The sequence below is a fragment of the Manihot esculenta genome, chromosome 7, assembly GCF_001659605.2.
Source record: "Manihot esculenta cultivar AM560-2 chromosome 7, M.esculenta_v8, whole genome shotgun sequence".
NCBI classification, from domain to species: domain Eukaryota; kingdom Viridiplantae; phylum Streptophyta; class Magnoliopsida; order Malpighiales; family Euphorbiaceae; genus Manihot; species Manihot esculenta.
Genome location: NC_035167.2, coordinates 10765431 through 10784099, shown reverse-complemented (window position 1 = coordinate 10784099; position 18669 = coordinate 10765431). Strand labels below are relative to the sequence as shown.

Here is an 18669-nt window from a genome sequence, read left to right as displayed (position 1 = left end):
GATTAAAGTGGCATTTTCGAAAGCATTTGATTACTTCTAAAAATGCCACTCCTATTGATATTTTTAGAAGCAGCGGATAATATCAACCAAATCAAATTTAAAAAATATTACCAATCAAATTTAAAAAATATTTTTTTAGTTACATATTTAAGTCAATACTAATTTTTTAATTCACATTATTTAAATAATAATCCAATTTTTTTTTCTACTTTTCAAAAGCTTTTGAATTCATTTTGTTCCTTTGCCTTTTTTTTAGTAAGCAAAATTTTATTGATAATAATTAAAGAAAATTAAACAAAGTATAGAGGTAATAACATAAAGCTGTTCAATAGATCACTTTTGAGAATTTCAGGTGCATGATGGAATTATTATTAGGTTATTGAGTTTTTCTTAAATTTACTAATTCGTTTCTATTTTAAAAATGTACTATTAAAATATTTGTATATTTTATAAAATATATTTCTTTAATTTTTATGTTAAAAAATTTATTAGTTATTTTAAATATTTATATTATTTAATATCTATTTAATTTTAATTATACATGTTATTTTAATCCTTATAATTTTAAATATTTATATCATCCTATTTTCATTATATTAATTTAAAATTTAAAAATAAATATATTTACTTTGTGATAATAAAAATAATAATATAATTTTGAATATTATTAAATTGGTTAGTACTCCTATTTATTTTTTATTCTTTTAAAAAAAGAAAATATCAATTATTTTATCATTTATACTGAACAAGACTTTTTTATATGAAATATGAAGAAAATAATGCATTAATGACTTCATGAAAATAATATTTTTTTAAAATTTAATAAATTGGTTATTTTAAGTTGTTAATTTATTATGTATATTTTATATTTAAAGTAATTTAATAATTCCATTTTAAAAAAAAAGTAATTTAATAATATATATATATTTTAAAGTAAAATTTTCTTTGGACAAATAAAATCAATGCAATTTGAATATTGTTAAATTCATTAATGTTCTTTTTAAATTGAATAATAAATCTCAATAAAATAAAAATAATTATTTTAAAAACAAGATAACGATGCATATGCTAATAAATTAATGTTTATTCTTTAAATTTTAAAAATTAAAAATAAATAACGTCAATTAAAATTTAATAAATTTATTTTAATATTCTAAAATTGAAATATAAAATTAAAATAATTATTAATCTGAAAAGATAACGAGTGAAATTATTCATTCAATTATATGTTAAGTGTCATTTACTAATATAATTTAAATTCTTTTAAAAATTCAATTTCTTTTAAAAAAATTAATGTTGAATGGTGAATATTTATATGTTTATTTTATATTTTATTTGGCTATTGGAGAGGTTTCTAATTACTATGACGCCAGTATTTTGAAACCAGCCCGTTACGTTTGGGATCACGCTCTCATTCGGGATTATTGGCTGTAGGTTTTGTGGTGTTTCCTTATCGTGCATAGTGATTTTACTATCGATTGTTTTTAGTCTATTTCCTTTTTTGAAAGTCTAGACTTGGCATGTTGACTATTTTATACTTTGTTAATCCTTTCTTGAAAGTCTAGATGTGGCATGCTGGCTATTTTATATTTTATCGTTATTGTTAATATTGCTAATTTTTTTCGCACCTTTTAGACTATTATTGTTCGTTATTGATTGGCCATAATTTAGTGAGAGTTGTATTTGATTGGTGATAATCTAATGAGAGTTGTATTTGATTGGTGATAATAACGTTGGTTCTCATAGTATTTATTTTTTGTGATAATTTTAATAGGTGGATCGTAAATATAATTATGAATCAGAATTGACGGTTTGATTTATTGCTCAAATTAAATCGAAATAAATTCGATTTAAAACAATTTAAGATGATTTAAGTTTTTTACCAGTTTCAATCCAGTTTTAAAGTGTTTACGGTTTCAATTTTTCATAATTCTGATTTTTCATGATTTTGATTTTTAACTGTTGCAATTTCAATTTTAATTAAATCTAAATCAAATAAAAACTTAAATAAAATATAAAGAAGTAAATATAAATTTTAAGTATTATTAAATATATATTTTATCAAATAAGAAAATTATAAAGTGTATCCATTTATATGATATAAAAATAAAATAATATATGTATAATATAAAAATAAAATAATATTACATTTAAATATTAATAATATTTTTTATAAATTAAAAATAAATTTAAATTTAATTATTTAATAATTTAATTTATTTATACATTAATATTAATTTTAAGTAACATAATTTTTAAAAATAATTTATTTAAAAAATAAAAAATCAAATTATCGAATCAAATTAATTAATTTTAATTATGAGTTTGATAAATAGTCCAAACTATCATAGCCATATTTAGTTTATTTTATTCTATAGACGGATTGAATTAAGTTGAATGATTCGAATTGAGTTGAATTATGAATTTTAAACTAATATGTAATTCACTTCAACTTGATTTATTTATTTTAGTTTGAGTTACTTGTTTAGTTTTCTTGAATGGTAGACTGATTTTTTATTTTGTATGTACTTTTGCCATTTATGGCATTAATAAATAAAATATTAACTTTTGCAATGATAAAGAAAATAATATTTCTTGTTTATTTATATAATAATGACAAAGAGATACAAATTATTTTTTGAGAATAGTTTATAATTTTTAATTTTTATTAAAAAAATCACTCAAAACTAAAAAAAATTATATTTTGAATTTTATTTATTAAATAATATAAACATAATTTTAAGATTAATGATGATTTTTATTAATTAAATTAAATTTAAAAGTTAATAATAAATTACAATATTTAGACGATTTTTATTACAAAATTTTAAAACTGAACGGCTAATTTTGAAGAAAAGGGAATAGACATAGACAGAGACTTTCATTATTTACTTTACTTTTTAATGTATTTAGTACCGACGGAGACAGAGACTTTATGGAGAATAGACATCCGCACAAATTGCTCTCATAGAATCACATCTGACAAAATACAATGTCAAATCAAAGGAAAAAAATCTAATATTATTCATTTAATTTTTATAATATAAAAATTTATTAATTAATCTTTTAATTTTAAAAATTATATTAAAATATTTAATTTTTTAAAAAAATTACTAATTAATTATTTTATTAATTTTAATCTGTTAAATATTTTATTATTTAATTTTTATAATTTTAAAAAAACTCAAAAATAGGTCAAGTGAAAAAAATATTTTTTAAAAAAATATAAATAAATTTATTTAGTTTAAAATTCAAAATTTGGTATCTTGTTGATTTAAATTGTTAATTTATTGTGTATTAACAATTTATCTTCACTTTATTTATTTTAACATATTAATATGATTAATTTAATTATAAAACACAAGCAATAATTAAGTCATCGCTGGTCAACTCCTACATTCCCTCCTTTGTATTCAGTATTCACCAACCTTTACTCATCCATAACCAGCACTCCTCCATCTCTCTGTTAGTTCTCTGCTTCCTCTCTTCATTTGGCTCTCTAATTCTTTAGCCACTGTTTTGCTTTTCTGTTGATTTCAGCAGTCCTTTCTTGTCTTTATTTTCTTTTATCTTGTTCGACTCTGATTTCTTAGTCTATTTTGTTTTTGCTCTGAGATTTCAAAAAAAAATCAAAAAAATTAAAATGGTTCTTGATATCTTTATCTCCATCTTCTCTGAGTTCATTAAAGAACCCATCATGGAATTTGTTGTTGTCCCAATCAAACGACATATCAGCTACCCTTTCACCTACAAGAGCAAGGTTGAGAAACTCCATCATGAGTCTGAGAAATTGAAGAACAGAACAGTCAAGTTGCAGCAAGCTGTTGAGGAGGCTACAAGGAAAGGGGAAGAGATCTATGAAAGTGTCAACAAGTGGCTGAACGACGCAGGCAAAGCTATTGAAGAAGCTGAGGAATGTATCAAAGGCAAAGAACCAGCGAAAAAGAGGTGTTTCGTTGGATTATGTCCTGATTTGAAGACACGCTACCAGCTTAGCAAGAAAGCAGAGAAGAAAGCTCTGGCAATTCATGAGCTGGCGAATGAAGGCGACCTTGATTCAATTTCCTTCCGTCCCACTCTACAGCAGATAGTTGCCCCGTCAGTTTACGCTCGTGAGGGCTTGAATTCAAGAGAGTTGTTCTTGGAGAAAGTTATGGATGCACTATTAGATCCAGATCTTAATATGATCGGGGTGTATGGACTTGGAGGTGTGGGTAAGACCACCCTAGCAAAACAGGTCCACAGAAAAGCTCTGGAAGGGAAGCTATTCGGCGTCGTCGCTATGGTTGCTGTAGGTCAAACACCAGAACTCCGAAGAATTCAATCGGAGATCGCTGATATCCTGGGCTTGGAATTTAAGTCGGAGGAAATACCTGGAAGAGCTAATCGGCTATATGAGAGGTTGAAGAAAGAGTTGGAGAAAGAGAAGACAGAGTTGGAGAAAGAGAAGAAGGTACTTATAATTCTTGATGATGTTTGGAAAAAACTTGATTTAAATGCCGTAGGAATTCCCTTTGGAGATGGTTTCAAAGGATGCAAAATACTTCTCACCTCAAGGAGACAAGATGTGTTATCTCGCGAGATGGGCACACAGCAAGAATTCAAGCTCGACGTTCTACAGGACGAAGAGGCCCGGAGTTTGTTTGAAATAACTGTAGCAGGTGCTAAAGATTCAGAATTGCCCCCTATCGCCGCGGAAATTGCTAAAAAATGTGCAGGATTGCCTCTTCTACTGCTCACAGTGGCGACAGACTTGAGAAACAGAGAGTTGTACGCGTGGAATGATAAGCTCAATCAGCTATCCGAGTTTGACAACGAAGAAATATATTCGAAAGTGCACGCGATTCTGGAGTCAAGCTACAATAATTTGTGTAGCAATGAAGTCAAGTCGTTTTTCTTTCTCTGTGGTCTGATAGGACAATCTAATATTGAAATCCAGTCCTTGCTGAAATATGTTATGGGTCTTAGTTTATTCAAGAACATTTCCACTGTCCAGGGAGCAAGAAACAAAGTATATAGTTTGATTGATACCCTTAAAGCGCAGAGCTTATTGCTAGATGGCGACATGTATGGATTCGTTAAAATTCATGATGTTGTTCGAGATACTGCTCTCAATATTGCATCTAGAGAGCAACATGCGTTTATAGTTACAAGTGGCATGGAATTGGTGAAATTCCCAAATAAGGGTTGCACCAGAATTTCTCTGCCGTATTGTGATATTGAAAATCTCCCCGAAGGATGGGAGTGCCCAAAAGCAGAGGCACTATTCCTTTTCACAGAAGTTTTTTGTTTGGGAATTCCACATCAGTTTTTCAAGGGCATTAGAAACCTGGAAGTAGTGGATTTTACTGGGATCCATTTTGTGTCCCTCCCTTTATCGCTCGCTTTCCTATCCAACCTTCATACCCTTTGCTTGCATCGATGCCAACTGGACGACTTAGCTATCATTGGAGACTTGAAGCAACTACGAGTTCTTAGTTTTGCAAACTCCTACGTTGTTGAGTTGCCCAGACAAATAGAGCAACTGGCTCGACTAAAAGTCTTAGATGTGAGCAATTGTTCCAAACTCAAAATGATTCCAGCAAATGCCTTATCAAAGCTGTCGGAGCTTGAAGAACTGTACATGAGTAACAGCTTTGTTGAGTGGGAGGCCGATGGGAACAATGCAAGCCTTGCTGAGTTGGAAAAGTTGTCTCAGTTGACTACCTCGGAAATGCAAATACTGGATGACAAGATATTGCCAAAACACTTGTTCTCCAATGGCCGCTTGCAGAGCTTCAGAATACTGATAGGGGATAACTGGGACTGGGATGACAACTATAAAACCTCCAGAACGCTGAAACTTAAGCTCAAGACAAGCATTCATTCAGGATACGGGATTAAAGTGCTATTGAGGGAGACTGAAGATTTATGCTTAGATGAAGTGAGGGAGGCTGAGAACTTGTTGTATGATATTGACGGGGACGGCTTTCCAAAATTGAAGCATCTCCGAGTCCAAAATAATCATGCCATTCAACATATCATCAATTCGACGAAGTGGGCCGTATGTGATGCCTTTCCAATTCTAGAGTCCTTGATTTTGAAAAATTTGATAAAGTTGGAGAAGATCTATCATGGTCGACTTGCAGCAGGATCTTTTAATAAATTAGAAATTTTGCAAGTAAGAAATTGTCAGAAATTGACGTATCTCTTCTCATTATCTGCTGCCAAGTGTCTTTTGCAACTACAGGAAATGAAAGTGAAAGATTGTCCTAGGATGGAAGCTATTGTTATTGATGAAAGTGAAAACAGTAATGAAGTGCTTGAGTTCAATTGCTTGCGCTCTTTGAATTTGCGAAATCTTCCCAATTTTAGAACCTTCCGCAGCAAAATAAAGGCGCCGCCAAAGATTGAAGAATATCTGTCAGAACAGGGGAATAATGCCCATTTATCACTTTTCAACAGAATGGTACGCATGTATTAATTTTTTGAAATAAGTCTGTATGCATTTTTTATTTATTAGATGTATATTAAATATTTAATATTAATTGTTGAATGCTCAAATTTTTAAATAACTATTATTAGTTATTTTCATTAATAATTTATAAAAAAATTATATAAATAATTATATTTCATTACTATCGGTTACTCTACATTTTGTTTATTCAAATCGTACTTTAAATTTCTTAAAATGAAAAAAATATTTTGATTTTTATTATTAAATACAATTTTATAATTTTTTAGTATTCATATTTAGTTTATTTTATGAGTATATTATATGAATAAGCTGATGAAACAATAAATATGAATTAATTGTGATAATTTCATATCTAAAAATTATATCTTTACATTATTACTCCTTTTAACATATTTTTTTAAAATAATTTGACCATTTTAAAATTTGAATCACATATTCTCTTTCATTAAAAATACTAGATCTTTTGGTATGCAATTCTTTTCAAAAAAGAATTAAATTTTATTAATGGAATTCAATTTATTTCTATTTATAAATGAATTCATTTATTTGAAATCAATTTAAATGTAATAAAATTTATTTTATATTAGATAAATTAATAATAAAATTCAAATTGATTTAATTTATTCATCTTTCTTATTATTTTTAAACAAAACATAAATATTTATTCTTATAAATAATAATTATTTTTATTACATTCATTAAAAAATATTATTAATATTTTTGTAACATTTTGAATTTTATATAATTTTTTACCATTAAAAATATTTTTTTTAAATTAATAAAATAATATAATAAAATTTTAATATGAATTATAAATGTATTAAATATTATTAGTTACTATTAAATTAAAATAATTTTTATAAAGATTAATTATTAATTAACCATAATAAATAAATTTAAAATAAAAAAAATTAAATGGCTAATTAAATAATTTTGATATAAATAACCTTAATTGAAATATTTTTTGTAAAATTTTAATAATTTTAGCAAGATTTATTTTTAATTCAAAATCAATTCTCATAAGAATTCAAGAAAAATTAATGCTTACATTATTGATTTTGCTAAACATAAAATTTAAGAAAAATAATTTTTTTAAATTTTTTCAAAATTTTACATTCTAATCAAGGAATAGAAGTTTCAAAATAAAATTTCAATTTTCTAACACAAATTATCTAATTTTTATTTTCTTGTCATTAAATAAATTTTAAAATTCATTTTATTTTTTACCCTTTTAATTTTACTAAAACAAAATTTAACATAAATGCTTGCGTAGCTATGTTTTTAATGTAGATTCTATTTTTTTTTTTAAAAAAAAAAAAGAAATTCTCACCGACTCTAGGTGATGGACAGATTTTCCAAAAATAATAGAAAAAAAAAGCTGACGGAAATATGAGGGATTCTTATATTTAAATGAGACATATATATATATATAAATATTTTAATATAATTAGGGATAATTTACTTGTTAAATTGCTAAATTTTGAGTACGATAAAGATGATATAAAATAGAGAGAATTTTGTTGAATTCTCGATGTGTGATATAATTAAATATAACAAAATAGGGATTGGTAATTCCTCGATAATTTTTAATTTTTATTTAATTAATATTTTATTTTAAATTTTTAATAATTTTTAAGTTATTTTTACTATTTTAATTTTAAATGATCAAAATTAATAAATAGCAGGTCCGTTTAAACCCTACAGAAGATCCAACTCTAATTTCACTAAGTATTTATCATTTCATTTTAATAATTTAATTTAATGTATTTTTATATTTTATTTTTAAAGTTATCTCATAAAATTTTTTTAATGATAAAATTTAATGAATCATTTTTTAAATTATGGTTATTGTGAAAAGAAATCAATCATATATTGATAATTTTAGTGAGATATTTTTAATTATATTTTTTATCATTGGATTATAACAAATTAAGTTAAGAAATTTTCAAATTTGATACTTAAATATCTATAAAAAATTGACTAATTGCCTCCAAAATTAAGAAAGAATATTAAAGACTTTTCACATTTTTTGGGAAATTCATTATTGATCCGTAAAGCATTTCTATTTATTTTTATAGAAAAGTAGTGCTTCAAACAAATGTGTTATTTGCTGCAGGTTTCTTTCCCCAACTTAGATGATCTTCGATTACATTCAGTTAGTTGTGAAAAGATATGGCACGATCAACTTTCTGCAACTTCTTCAAAATTAGAGAGATTGTCTGTGAATGATTGCAATGAGTTAAAGCATTTATTTACAACTTCAATTGTTAAAAGACTCTTGCAGCTCAAAACACTTCAAATTTATGTTTGTAGTTCCATGGAAGAGATAATACTGATTGAGGAATTTATAGAAGAGGAAGATGAGAGGATGAATCAGATACTCTTCCCTAAATTGGATGAGCTGACACTTCAAAATCTTCCAAATTTGATTAGATTCTGCACTAGATATCAAATTGAATTTCAATCTCTTAGAGACTTGGACATAAGAGGGTGCTATACATTGATGTGCTTGGTCCCCAGTGTCCCTCATACAGGCATGATAGAAAAACAAGATGACAGAGAGATGAATCAGAATCAGAATCAAAGTGACAATGCTGAAATTCAATCTCTTTTCAATGGAATGGTGATTAATTTTACTCTTCTCTCTTTATGCATGCATAAATGCATACATATTTGGACATCCTATAGTCAAATAGCATTCATTAATAGGTAAGCCTAATCCCTCTGTTGACTAAAAGACCTTAATTCGATAGGGCTCCACTTCACATCACCTCCAACGATTACATTTTTGTCTCATATTTATTTAACTTATGCTTATGTTGAAGTTCCCGCATTTACTAAATCATCTCATATTTATTTAACTTATGCTTATGTTGGAGTTCCCGCATTTACTAAATCAGTGTGTTTGACATTGCAGGTTAGTTTTCCTAACTTGGAGAGATTGAGTCTCTTCGGAATAAATGAGTTGAAAAGAATATGGCACAGCCCACTTGCAGCAAATTCATTCTTTAAATTGAAATCATTAAATGTTTCTAATTGTCAGAAATTGATGGCTGTTTTTCCATCTAATGTCTTAGAAAGATTCCGAAAAATGGAGGAGTTGCATGTGAGCAATTGTGCTTCATTGCAAGAGATATATCAATTTGAAGGGTTCAATGTTGATGAAGTATTTGAGTTGAGAAGATTATATATAGATGAACTAAGATCGTTGAAGCATGTATGGAGGAAGGATCCACAAGGAGTTTTCAGTTTTCAAAATTTGAAATCAGTTAGAGTTTCAGATTGCAATGTTCTAAACTATCTGTTTTCAGCCTCCATTACCGAGGGTCTTTTGCAACTTGAAGAGCTTACAATAATTAGGTGTGGGGTTGAGGAGATTATTGCAAAGGCTGAAGATGTGGAACAAGCCCCTTATTATTGTTTTAAATTTCCTCAACTAATATCTCTTGAACTTACAGATCTATCAAAATTAAGGAGTTGGTATCCAGGGATACACATTTCTGAGTTGCAGAAATTGACATGTTTGAATGTTCGTGGTTGTCACAAGCTAATAAAATTCAGTTTCCAAGAAATAGACGAAAAAGGTAGACGACCCCTACTTTTTTTGAAAAAGGTAAGATCTTTTTTTTTTTTTACTTCATAATATATTAGTTGAAATATTTTTTCCTCAAATTTCTTTCTCTATTTCAAATTAAATTTTCTTTTTAAAAAAAAAATAAAAAAAAATTGATGAACAAGATAATATATTCAAAATGCCAATTGTATATAAAAAGCTAAACTTTATATTTAATGATAATTATAATAAAATTTTTTATTTTAGATAATAAAGCCTAAAAAGATTTAATTTATTATACCTCAAACTTTTAATATTATATTTAAATTTTTTAAATTTTTTTATATAATTATACCAAACTTTTTGATCAATTTTAGATTATTGTACGTATAATGCAATATATATGTATATATTATTTATTTTCTTTTTAAAATATTAATTAAATCTACGTGAACAACTATTTAATAACTAATTAACCATTACCTTACAAACACTTGATTTTTATTGTCCTATTTAAAAATCATCCTATTCTCTAATTTAAATCTTAAACTCTTTAATTTAAATTTTAAATTCTTTAATTTCAAACTATTTAGATTTTAAATTTAAACTAGTTAGATTTTAAAAGTGAAAATTTTGGATTTAAATAAAAAAACTTTGAATTAGATATTTCTTGATAACTAATTATGTTAACAGTATTTGGACAATATACTTATTTTCTGGGAAACGTTTATTTTCTGGGAAAATATAATGTTTCACATGTATTTGGACATCTCACCATCATTGTAATTAGTTTAACAATATACTTATTTGTTGTGCATAGATGAGTCCCAACTTGGAGGAATTGACTTTAGAGCACAAGGACTTGATTGCGATACAGCAAGTTCAATTCTTTTCTAAACTCAAAATGCTTACTTTGACCAACTTACACAACAAATCACGCCCTCTCATAATTGGTTTCCTTGAAAGATTATATTCTGTGGAAACAATTTTGGTAGAAGAATATAATGCTTTAGAAGAGTTATTCTCATATGAAGGACTTGCCGCAGAAGAAGAAGAACATGCCAGGACACTTGCACGAGTGAAAAATTTGAAGCTAGATAGAGTTTATAATTTAAAGCATATATGGGACCCAGACTCCGTACTGAAACCACTTCTTCAGTATCTCGAGACTTTGAGTGTATTTAATTGTGTTAGTTTGATCAACGTAGCACCATCCTCATCATCTTTCCAAAATCTAGCAACTCTTGAAGTGAGGTACTGTGCAGGATTGGCAAACTTGATAACAGCGTCCACAGCCAAGTCCATGGTGCAACTCACCAAAATGACAGTACGAGATTGCGGTATGATGACAGAAATAGTGACCAGCGATGGAGATGATCATACAGAGGATGAGATTATTAATTTCGACAAACTGAAATGTTTGGTACTTGATGGTCTGCCTGGTCTCATCAGCTTTTGCTCCGGCAATAATGCCTTCAATTTTCCGGCTTTAGAAAATGTTACCGTCAATAGATGCTCCCGGATGAAGATTTTCGCTTCCGGACTTCTAAATACACCAAAACTACGAGGAATACTCCTGGAATATCAACAGCGTTGGGAGGGAAACCTTAATGCAACACTAGCGGAAATGGTATTTGCATATTTATTCTTATGCTTTCTTCTTAATTTTCATGATATCTGTTGCATGCATATATGTTATATGTTTATGATAAGTCAGTTCATTTGTTTTTCCCTTTGTCTTGTGGGATCAGGCATTTTGCCAATATTTTAAAGCATCTGAATTTCCTGAGCTCTGGCATGATGGGATGCAAGGGAGACTCTTACGCAATGTAAAAATGCTTGAGGTGGATAAATGTGCAATGTATAACAAAGCTATACCATCCAATGTACTGGTGTTTTTAAACAAGTTGGAAGAGCTTGAGGTGAAAGACTGTGATTCAGCAGAAATAGTATTTGATTTGGAAGGGCTATCTGCAGATGATGGGCTGCTTCCCCGACTAAGGAAATTGGAATTAACAAGTCTGCCAATGTTGAGACATTTATGGAACAAGGATCCCAGAGGAATTTTAGAATTCAAGAACCTAAAGTGGCTTCATGTTGGAAACTGTAGCAGCTTGAAGTATATTTTTACCTGGTCGATGGCATCGGGTCTTTTGCAACTTGAAGAGATAGAAATATACAATTGTAAGATGATTGAAGGAATCATAGAAAATGAGGAAGCAGCTGATAAGATAATATTATTGCCTTCATTGAAATCTGTAGTCCTTAAATATTTGCCTAGATTTTCCAAATTGTGTTCAGGATGGAGTAATGTGGAATGTCCATTGTTGGAAGAGATGAGCATACATGAATGTCCAAGTTTAAAGAATATCTTTGCCACACAGACACTAGTGAACACAATTGATGAGTTTCATACACCTTTTCTTAATAAGGTTAGTTTTCTATTCATTCTTTTCTCAAACATTGCATTTGAAAACTATAAAAACACTAATTTATACGTCAGCTTATTTATTTTAAACGATTTTTACATTTAATGTTAATTTTTCTTTTCAATTTAAAAAAAATAAATCATACAAAACTCTTCATTAAAAGATATAGAAAAAGAAAATGATATGTTAAGAATTTAATTTATTTACCATATTTATTACTAAAATAAAATTTTATCTTTCTTAATAAAAACTGAAATAAAAAATACATTAATTTTTTACTAATTAGAAATTTTTTTATTTGCTGATGTGCAGATGTTTCCAAATTTGGAAAAGTTTTCGTTAGACAAGAAGTCTACCATAACCATACTTGGATTTCAATTTCCAACATGCTTCTTTTCCAAAGTAAAAGTTCTTAAATTGAGTTTCTTTCTAAACAAATATCATGTTCCTCTGTTTAGTTTACTTCCAATATTCCCCAATCTCCAAAGACTTGAAGTTCTTGATTCTTCTCTCGACGAGCTACTTCCATTTGAAGAACTGGGTGGTGACCAAGAAGATATCACTACAATTCCACGTATAAGAGATTTAAAGCTTAAAAATCTTCCTGATTTAAAGCATATATGGAATCCAGATGGCCAACTGCATGACCCATTAATTCAGTCTCTTGAGACTTTTGAGATAGAGTCTTGTGGAAATTTGATTGTTTTAGCACCATCCTCTGTGTCTTTGAGAAATCTGAAAACTCTCAAAGTATATAGATGCAACACATTGGCAAATATTTTTACATCAGCCGCAGCCAAAAGTATGGTACTACTTGAGACATTGATTGTAAGATCTTGCAATATGTTGACCAAAATAATAGGAGGTGTTCAAGAGGATGGATCAACTGATGAGATTGTTTTCAGTAAGATGAAAACATTAGAACTTGAAGATTTACAGAACCTCAAATGCTTCTGCTTGGGCAGTTACTCTTTCAAATTCCCATCTTTAGAACAAGTGGATGTTTTCAGATGCCCCAAGTTGAGGACTTTCACTGTCCGCCAGCTGAGCGCACCAAAGATACATGGTGTATTCACAGGCAACAGATTCAAAAGAACATTTCATTGGGAAGGCGATCTCAATGCGACCATTGAACAGATTTACATGAAATATGTACGTATTTAACAACTCTTGCTTCTCCCTGTATTAAACTCAGTCATGCTAATGTGTTTGGTTAAATGCATCGATGCTTGTTTAGCGTTGGGAGGGAAACCTTAATGCAACACTAGCAGAAATGGTATTTGCGTATTTATTCTTATGCTTTCTTCTTAATTTTCAAGATATCTGTTGCATGCATATATGTTATATGTTTATGATAAGTCAGTTCATTTGTTTTTCCCTTTGTCTTGTGGGATCAGAGAGTTGACCAATATTTTAAAGCATCTGAATTTCCTGAGCTCTGGCATGATGAGATGCAAGGGAGACTCTTACGCAATGTAAAAAGGCTTATGGTGGATAACTGTGCAATGTATAACAAAGCTATACCATCCAATGTAATGGTGTTTTTAAACAAGTTGGAAGAGCTTGAGGTGAAAGACTGTGATTCAGCAGATGTAGTATTTGATTTGGAAGGGGTATCTGCTTATGATGGGCTGCTTCCCCAACTATGTGAATTGAAATTAACAAGTCTGCCAATGTTGAGACATTTATGGAATAAGGAGTCTCAGGGAATTTTGGAGTTCAAGAACCTAAGGTTGCTCCAAGTTGGAAACTGTAGCAGCTTGAAGTATATATTTACTGAGTCGATAGCATTGTGCCTCTTGCAACTTGAAAAGATAGAGATATACAATTGTAAGATGATTGAAGGAATCATAGAAAAGGAGGGAGCAGCTGATAAGATGATATTATTGCCTTCATTGAAATCTGTAGTCCTTAAATGTTTGCCTAGATTTTCCAGATTGTGTTCAGGATGGAGTAATGTGGAATGTCCATTGTTGGAGGAGATGAGCATACATGAATGTCCAAGCTTAAAGAATATCTTTACCACACAGACACTAGTGAACACAATTGATGAGGTTCATACACCTTTTCAGGTTAGTTTTTCTATTTATTTTTTTCCCAAACATTGCATAGAGAAGTATAAAAACACTAATTTATACGTCAGTTTATTTTATTTAAATAATTTTTACATTTAAAAAGTATTTATAATGTTAATTTTTCTTTTCAATTAAAAAAAAATAAGTGTTTTTTTCAAATGAAAAATCATAAGAACTCCTCATTAAAAGATATATATATAATATGTTAAGAATTAAATTTATTTGCTATATTTAATTTTAGCTTTTTTAATAAAAATTTAAATAAAAAATACGTTAATTTTATTTTAATTATTCAAATTTATTATACACACATAAATTTAAAGATAATATAAAATTTTTATATTTTTCATTTATTTCAATAAAATTTTAAATTTATACCCATTACTATAATACATTATAAGTTTATCGGTTAATAATCATTAAAATTTACTAGCATATAAGCTCATAAATACATTTCAGAAATTTTATACAAAAATAAGGTACCATTTATACTAATATAAAAATATTTATATTAATAAAAATAATAAAATAAAAAAAATAAATATAAAACTTTAAATATAGCTAAAGGAAAATCAAGTAATTTTTTTAAATATTTGAAGATAAAAGAGAAAAAATAGTGAGATATGTAATATATTTACTATATTTTTACTTTAATAAATATATTTATAGTTTTTATATCTAATTTTGCTCCACATTAAACTTTAATAATACATGTTTATTATAACATAGAAATTGTTTTCTTATTAATATATTAATTAATTAAATATATTATGAATTTTTATAAGCATCTGGGGATTTATCATTAACAATCTTTTACTAATTAGAAATTTTTTTATTTGCTGATGTGCAGATGTTTTCAAATTTGGAAAAGTTTTGGTTAGATAAGAAGTCTACCATAACCATACTTGGATCTCAGTTTCCAACAGGCTTCTTTTCCAAAGTAAAAGTTCTTGAATTGAGTTTCTTTCCAAACAAATATCATGTTCCTCTATTTAGTTTACTTTCAATATTCCCCAATCTCCAAAGACTTGAAGTTCTTCATTCTTCTCTCAACGAGCTACTTCCATTTGAAAGACTGGTTGGTGACCAAGAAGATATCACTACAATCCCACATATAAGAGATTTAAAGCTTAAAAATCTTCCTGATTTGAAGCATATATGGAATCCAGATGGCCAACTGCATGACCCATTATTTCAGTCTCTTGAGACTTTTGAGATAGAGTCTTGTGGAAATTTGATTGTTTTAGCACCATCCTCTGTGTCTTTGGGAAATCTGAAAACTCTCAAAGTATATGGATGCAACACATTGGCAAATATTTTTACATCAGCCGCAGCCAAAAGTATGGTACAACTTGAGACATTGATTGTAAGATCTTGCAATATGTTGACCGAAATAATAGGAGGTGTTCAAGAGGATGGATCAACTGATGAGATTGTTTTCAGTAAGATGAAAACATTAGAACTTGAAGATTTACAGAACCTCAAATGCTTCTGCTTGGGCAGTTACACTTTCAAATTCCCATCTTTAGAACAAGTGGATGTTTTCAGATGCCCCAAGTTGAGGATTTTCACTGTCCACCAGCTGAGCGCACCAAAGATACATGGTGTATTCACAGGCAACAGATTCAAAAGAACATTTCATTGGGAAGGCGATCTCAATGCGACCATTGAACAGATTTACATGAAATATGTACGTATTTTTACCAACTCTTGCTTCTCCCTGTATTAAAAGTATCGATGCTTGTTTATTGTTCTCCAATAATGCAATATTTTGGATTTGTAGATTGGATTTAAAGGGATATATGATATTCAACTCTCCAACTTTCCCATGCTGAAAGAAAAATGGCATGGCCAATTTCCATTCGAGAACTTGGAGTACTTGAGAAAATTGATGGTGGACCAGTGTGCATTTTTCTCAATTGCCATATCATCAAATCTACTAAAGCGCTTGTCCTGGTTAAATAAGCTGGCTGTAGAAAGATGTGACTCTATGGAAGAGCTGTTTGAATTAGAATGGCTAAATGCTGATGAAGGTGATGTTGGGTTATTGGAGTCTCTAGAAGAATTGAGGTTAATTGATTTGCCTAGATTGGTGCATGTGTGGAACAAGGATCCTCAAGGAATTTTGAGCTTTAGAAACCTAACATTGTTGAAAGTTGAGAATTGTAGCAGCTTGACTAATATTTTTACTCTGTCCATGGCTTCGGGTCTTGTAAACCTCAAACATTTGGAATTGAAAAGATGTAATTTGGTGGAACATATCATCACAAAAGAATCAGAAGAGGAAATAGCAAAGGATAATACCATATTTCCATCAATGGAGTCCATGAGTCTAGAGTGTTTGCCTAATTTGTCAAGTTTTTATTCTGCAAGCGATGTTCTGAAATGCCCATCCTTGAAAAGAATTGAGATGGTTGGCTGTCCAAACATGGAGCTATTAGCTTCTAAATTTTGCAAAGAACATGATCTAAGCATGATTGCTGAGGGAAATGGAGAAAGAATTGCAGCCTCTTCTGGCGGGAAGGTCAGTTTTCTGTATAATAAGGAGAATACTTTCTTGTTCAATTTCATCACTGTACTTCGTGGAGATTTTCAATTTAGTTGGTTTATCCAAATTAATTCAGAAGTTTGAACTTAAGCTCAATTTAAAAAGCTCAATTACATTCTATTTCTAAGATGAACCATATGTTGTTAATGTTTTGATCTCATATATCCTTATTTATAATTACTGTTTATTTGGTTTATTAGGTTGTCATCCCAAGTTTAGAAGAATTAAGAGTGGAATGTAACACCATAAAGAATCTGTGTTCTCAAACATCTCAAGCTGATTTCTTGTGTGGGCTGAAAGGTATTGAGTTGACATGTATTTCTAGTGACTCTACACTTTTGCCATCTCAGTTCTTTGAAAGTTTACCCATTCTGGAAAAGCTTGTTCTGAGTGATGCTTCTTTCGAAGATATCATTTTCTGTGAAGAGATTATTGGCGAGGAAATACATCCTCAATTACTTGTGAAATTGAAAGAACTAAGTTTGTCTAAACTGCCAAGGCTCAAGCATCTCAGGGATACCAAACTACTCTCAGTTTTCCAATCTCTGGAGACTTTAAATGTAATGGAATGTGGTAGATTGCAAGTGTTAGTGGCATTCTCTGTTTCTTTTCAAAATTTAACAGCGCTGCAGGTATCAAATTGCCAAGGTCTAGTAAATTTGTTGTCTTCTTCAACAGCGAGAAGTCTTGAACGACTTGAAAAAATGAAGATAGAGAAATGTGAACTGATACAAGAAGTCATAGTGGCTAAAGTAGATAAAGAAGAAGAAGAGAATGAGATTTGCTTCAGCCGACTAAAATGTTTGGAACTTCAACGTCTACCAAGCCTCTCTAGCTTCTGCTCTGGGAATTTGACCTTCAGTTTCCCATCTATGGAAGAAGTGATCATTGTAGAATGCCCCAATGTAAAGATTTTTGCTCAAGAAGTAAGCACGCCGCAGCTGTGGAGAGTTCAAACAGGACCACGTATATATGAATGGGAATGGGAAGGCAGCCTTAATAACACCATTCAAGCATTATTTATGGAAATGGTAACATTTATTGCCAAAAATTAATACATATTTTTTTATACCTCAATGATCACAAGATTGCTCATTCTTTTACTGTCAAATTACTTTCCCAGAAAGCTGAAGATACGGGGATAGGCCAATGTTCATATGGGTGAGCTTGGATAAGAAGGCTGACGTTCCATATGATTTATGACAGATATTCTCACATTTTTCAAATTGAAGATAGATGGTGGGACTACCATTTGGTACCATTTGATCTCTTGGGGATCAACTTGTCTTTCTTTCATGAATAAGAATCAATAAAATGTGTCCATGCTGCGTGCTGAGTTTTTCAGCATTGACAAGACTAAACTATCCACTTTGTCATGCCTGAATTTGTGTTTAACTTATATTATACTTTCAATTTTGAATTTCTTATATTATTTTTTTGGCGCATCTTGCTTTTATTTGAGTTTTTGAACTCGAAACTTTATTTTGAGACAACTCCATAGTCGTTAAAGTAAAGCTTGTTTTTTCCTATGTTATTATTGTTAATGTTACTTTTGTTAGTATTTATGGGACCAATCTTGTACATTTTCAATTTTTCCGTTCTTCTAT

The 18669-nt window shown here is 29.3% G+C and overlaps 2 protein-coding genes across 3 annotated transcripts in view; both read left to right on the top strand.

Annotated features, from left to right (window-relative positions):
* The window catches only part of LOC110618515 (QWRF motif-containing protein 2), a 51524-nt gene that overhangs the window by 5594 nt on the left and 27261 nt on the right, over nucleotides 1-18669 (top strand).
* Nucleotides 3282-18505, top strand: LOC110618951. Of its 2 annotated transcripts, XM_043958438.1 has the most exons (11): nucleotides 3282-6448; nucleotides 8574-9080; nucleotides 9375-10070; nucleotides 10831-11640; nucleotides 11762-12442; nucleotides 12752-13591; nucleotides 13837-14511; nucleotides 15365-16204; nucleotides 16298-17038; nucleotides 17263-18093; nucleotides 18186-18505. In XM_043958438.1, exons 1-11 carry the CDS (start codon nucleotides 3644-3646, stop codon nucleotides 18225-18227), a joined length of 9468 nt encoding a protein of 3155 aa, XP_043814373.1. In that variant the 5' UTR covers nucleotides 3282-3643; the 3' UTR covers nucleotides 18228-18505. The 2 variants fall into 2 exon arrangements, with proteins under 2 accessions (XP_043814373.1, XP_043814374.1); XM_043958439.1 differs by lacking the exons at nucleotides 13837-14511; nucleotides 15365-16204.

Coding starts and splice junctions, on each gene's coding strand:
- LOC110618951 (XM_043958438.1), top strand. CDS start 3,644: ATGGTTCTTGATATCTTTATCTCCATCTTCTCTGAGTTCATTAAAGAA. Junction 10,071..10,830: donor CCCTACTTTTTTTGAAAAAG/GTAAGATCTTTT, acceptor TGTTGTGCATAG/ATGAGTCCCAACTTGGAGGA. Junction 17,039..17,262: donor CAGCCTCTTCTGGCGGGAAG/GTCAGTTTTCTG, acceptor TTGGTTTATTAG/GTTGTCATCCCAAGTTTAGA.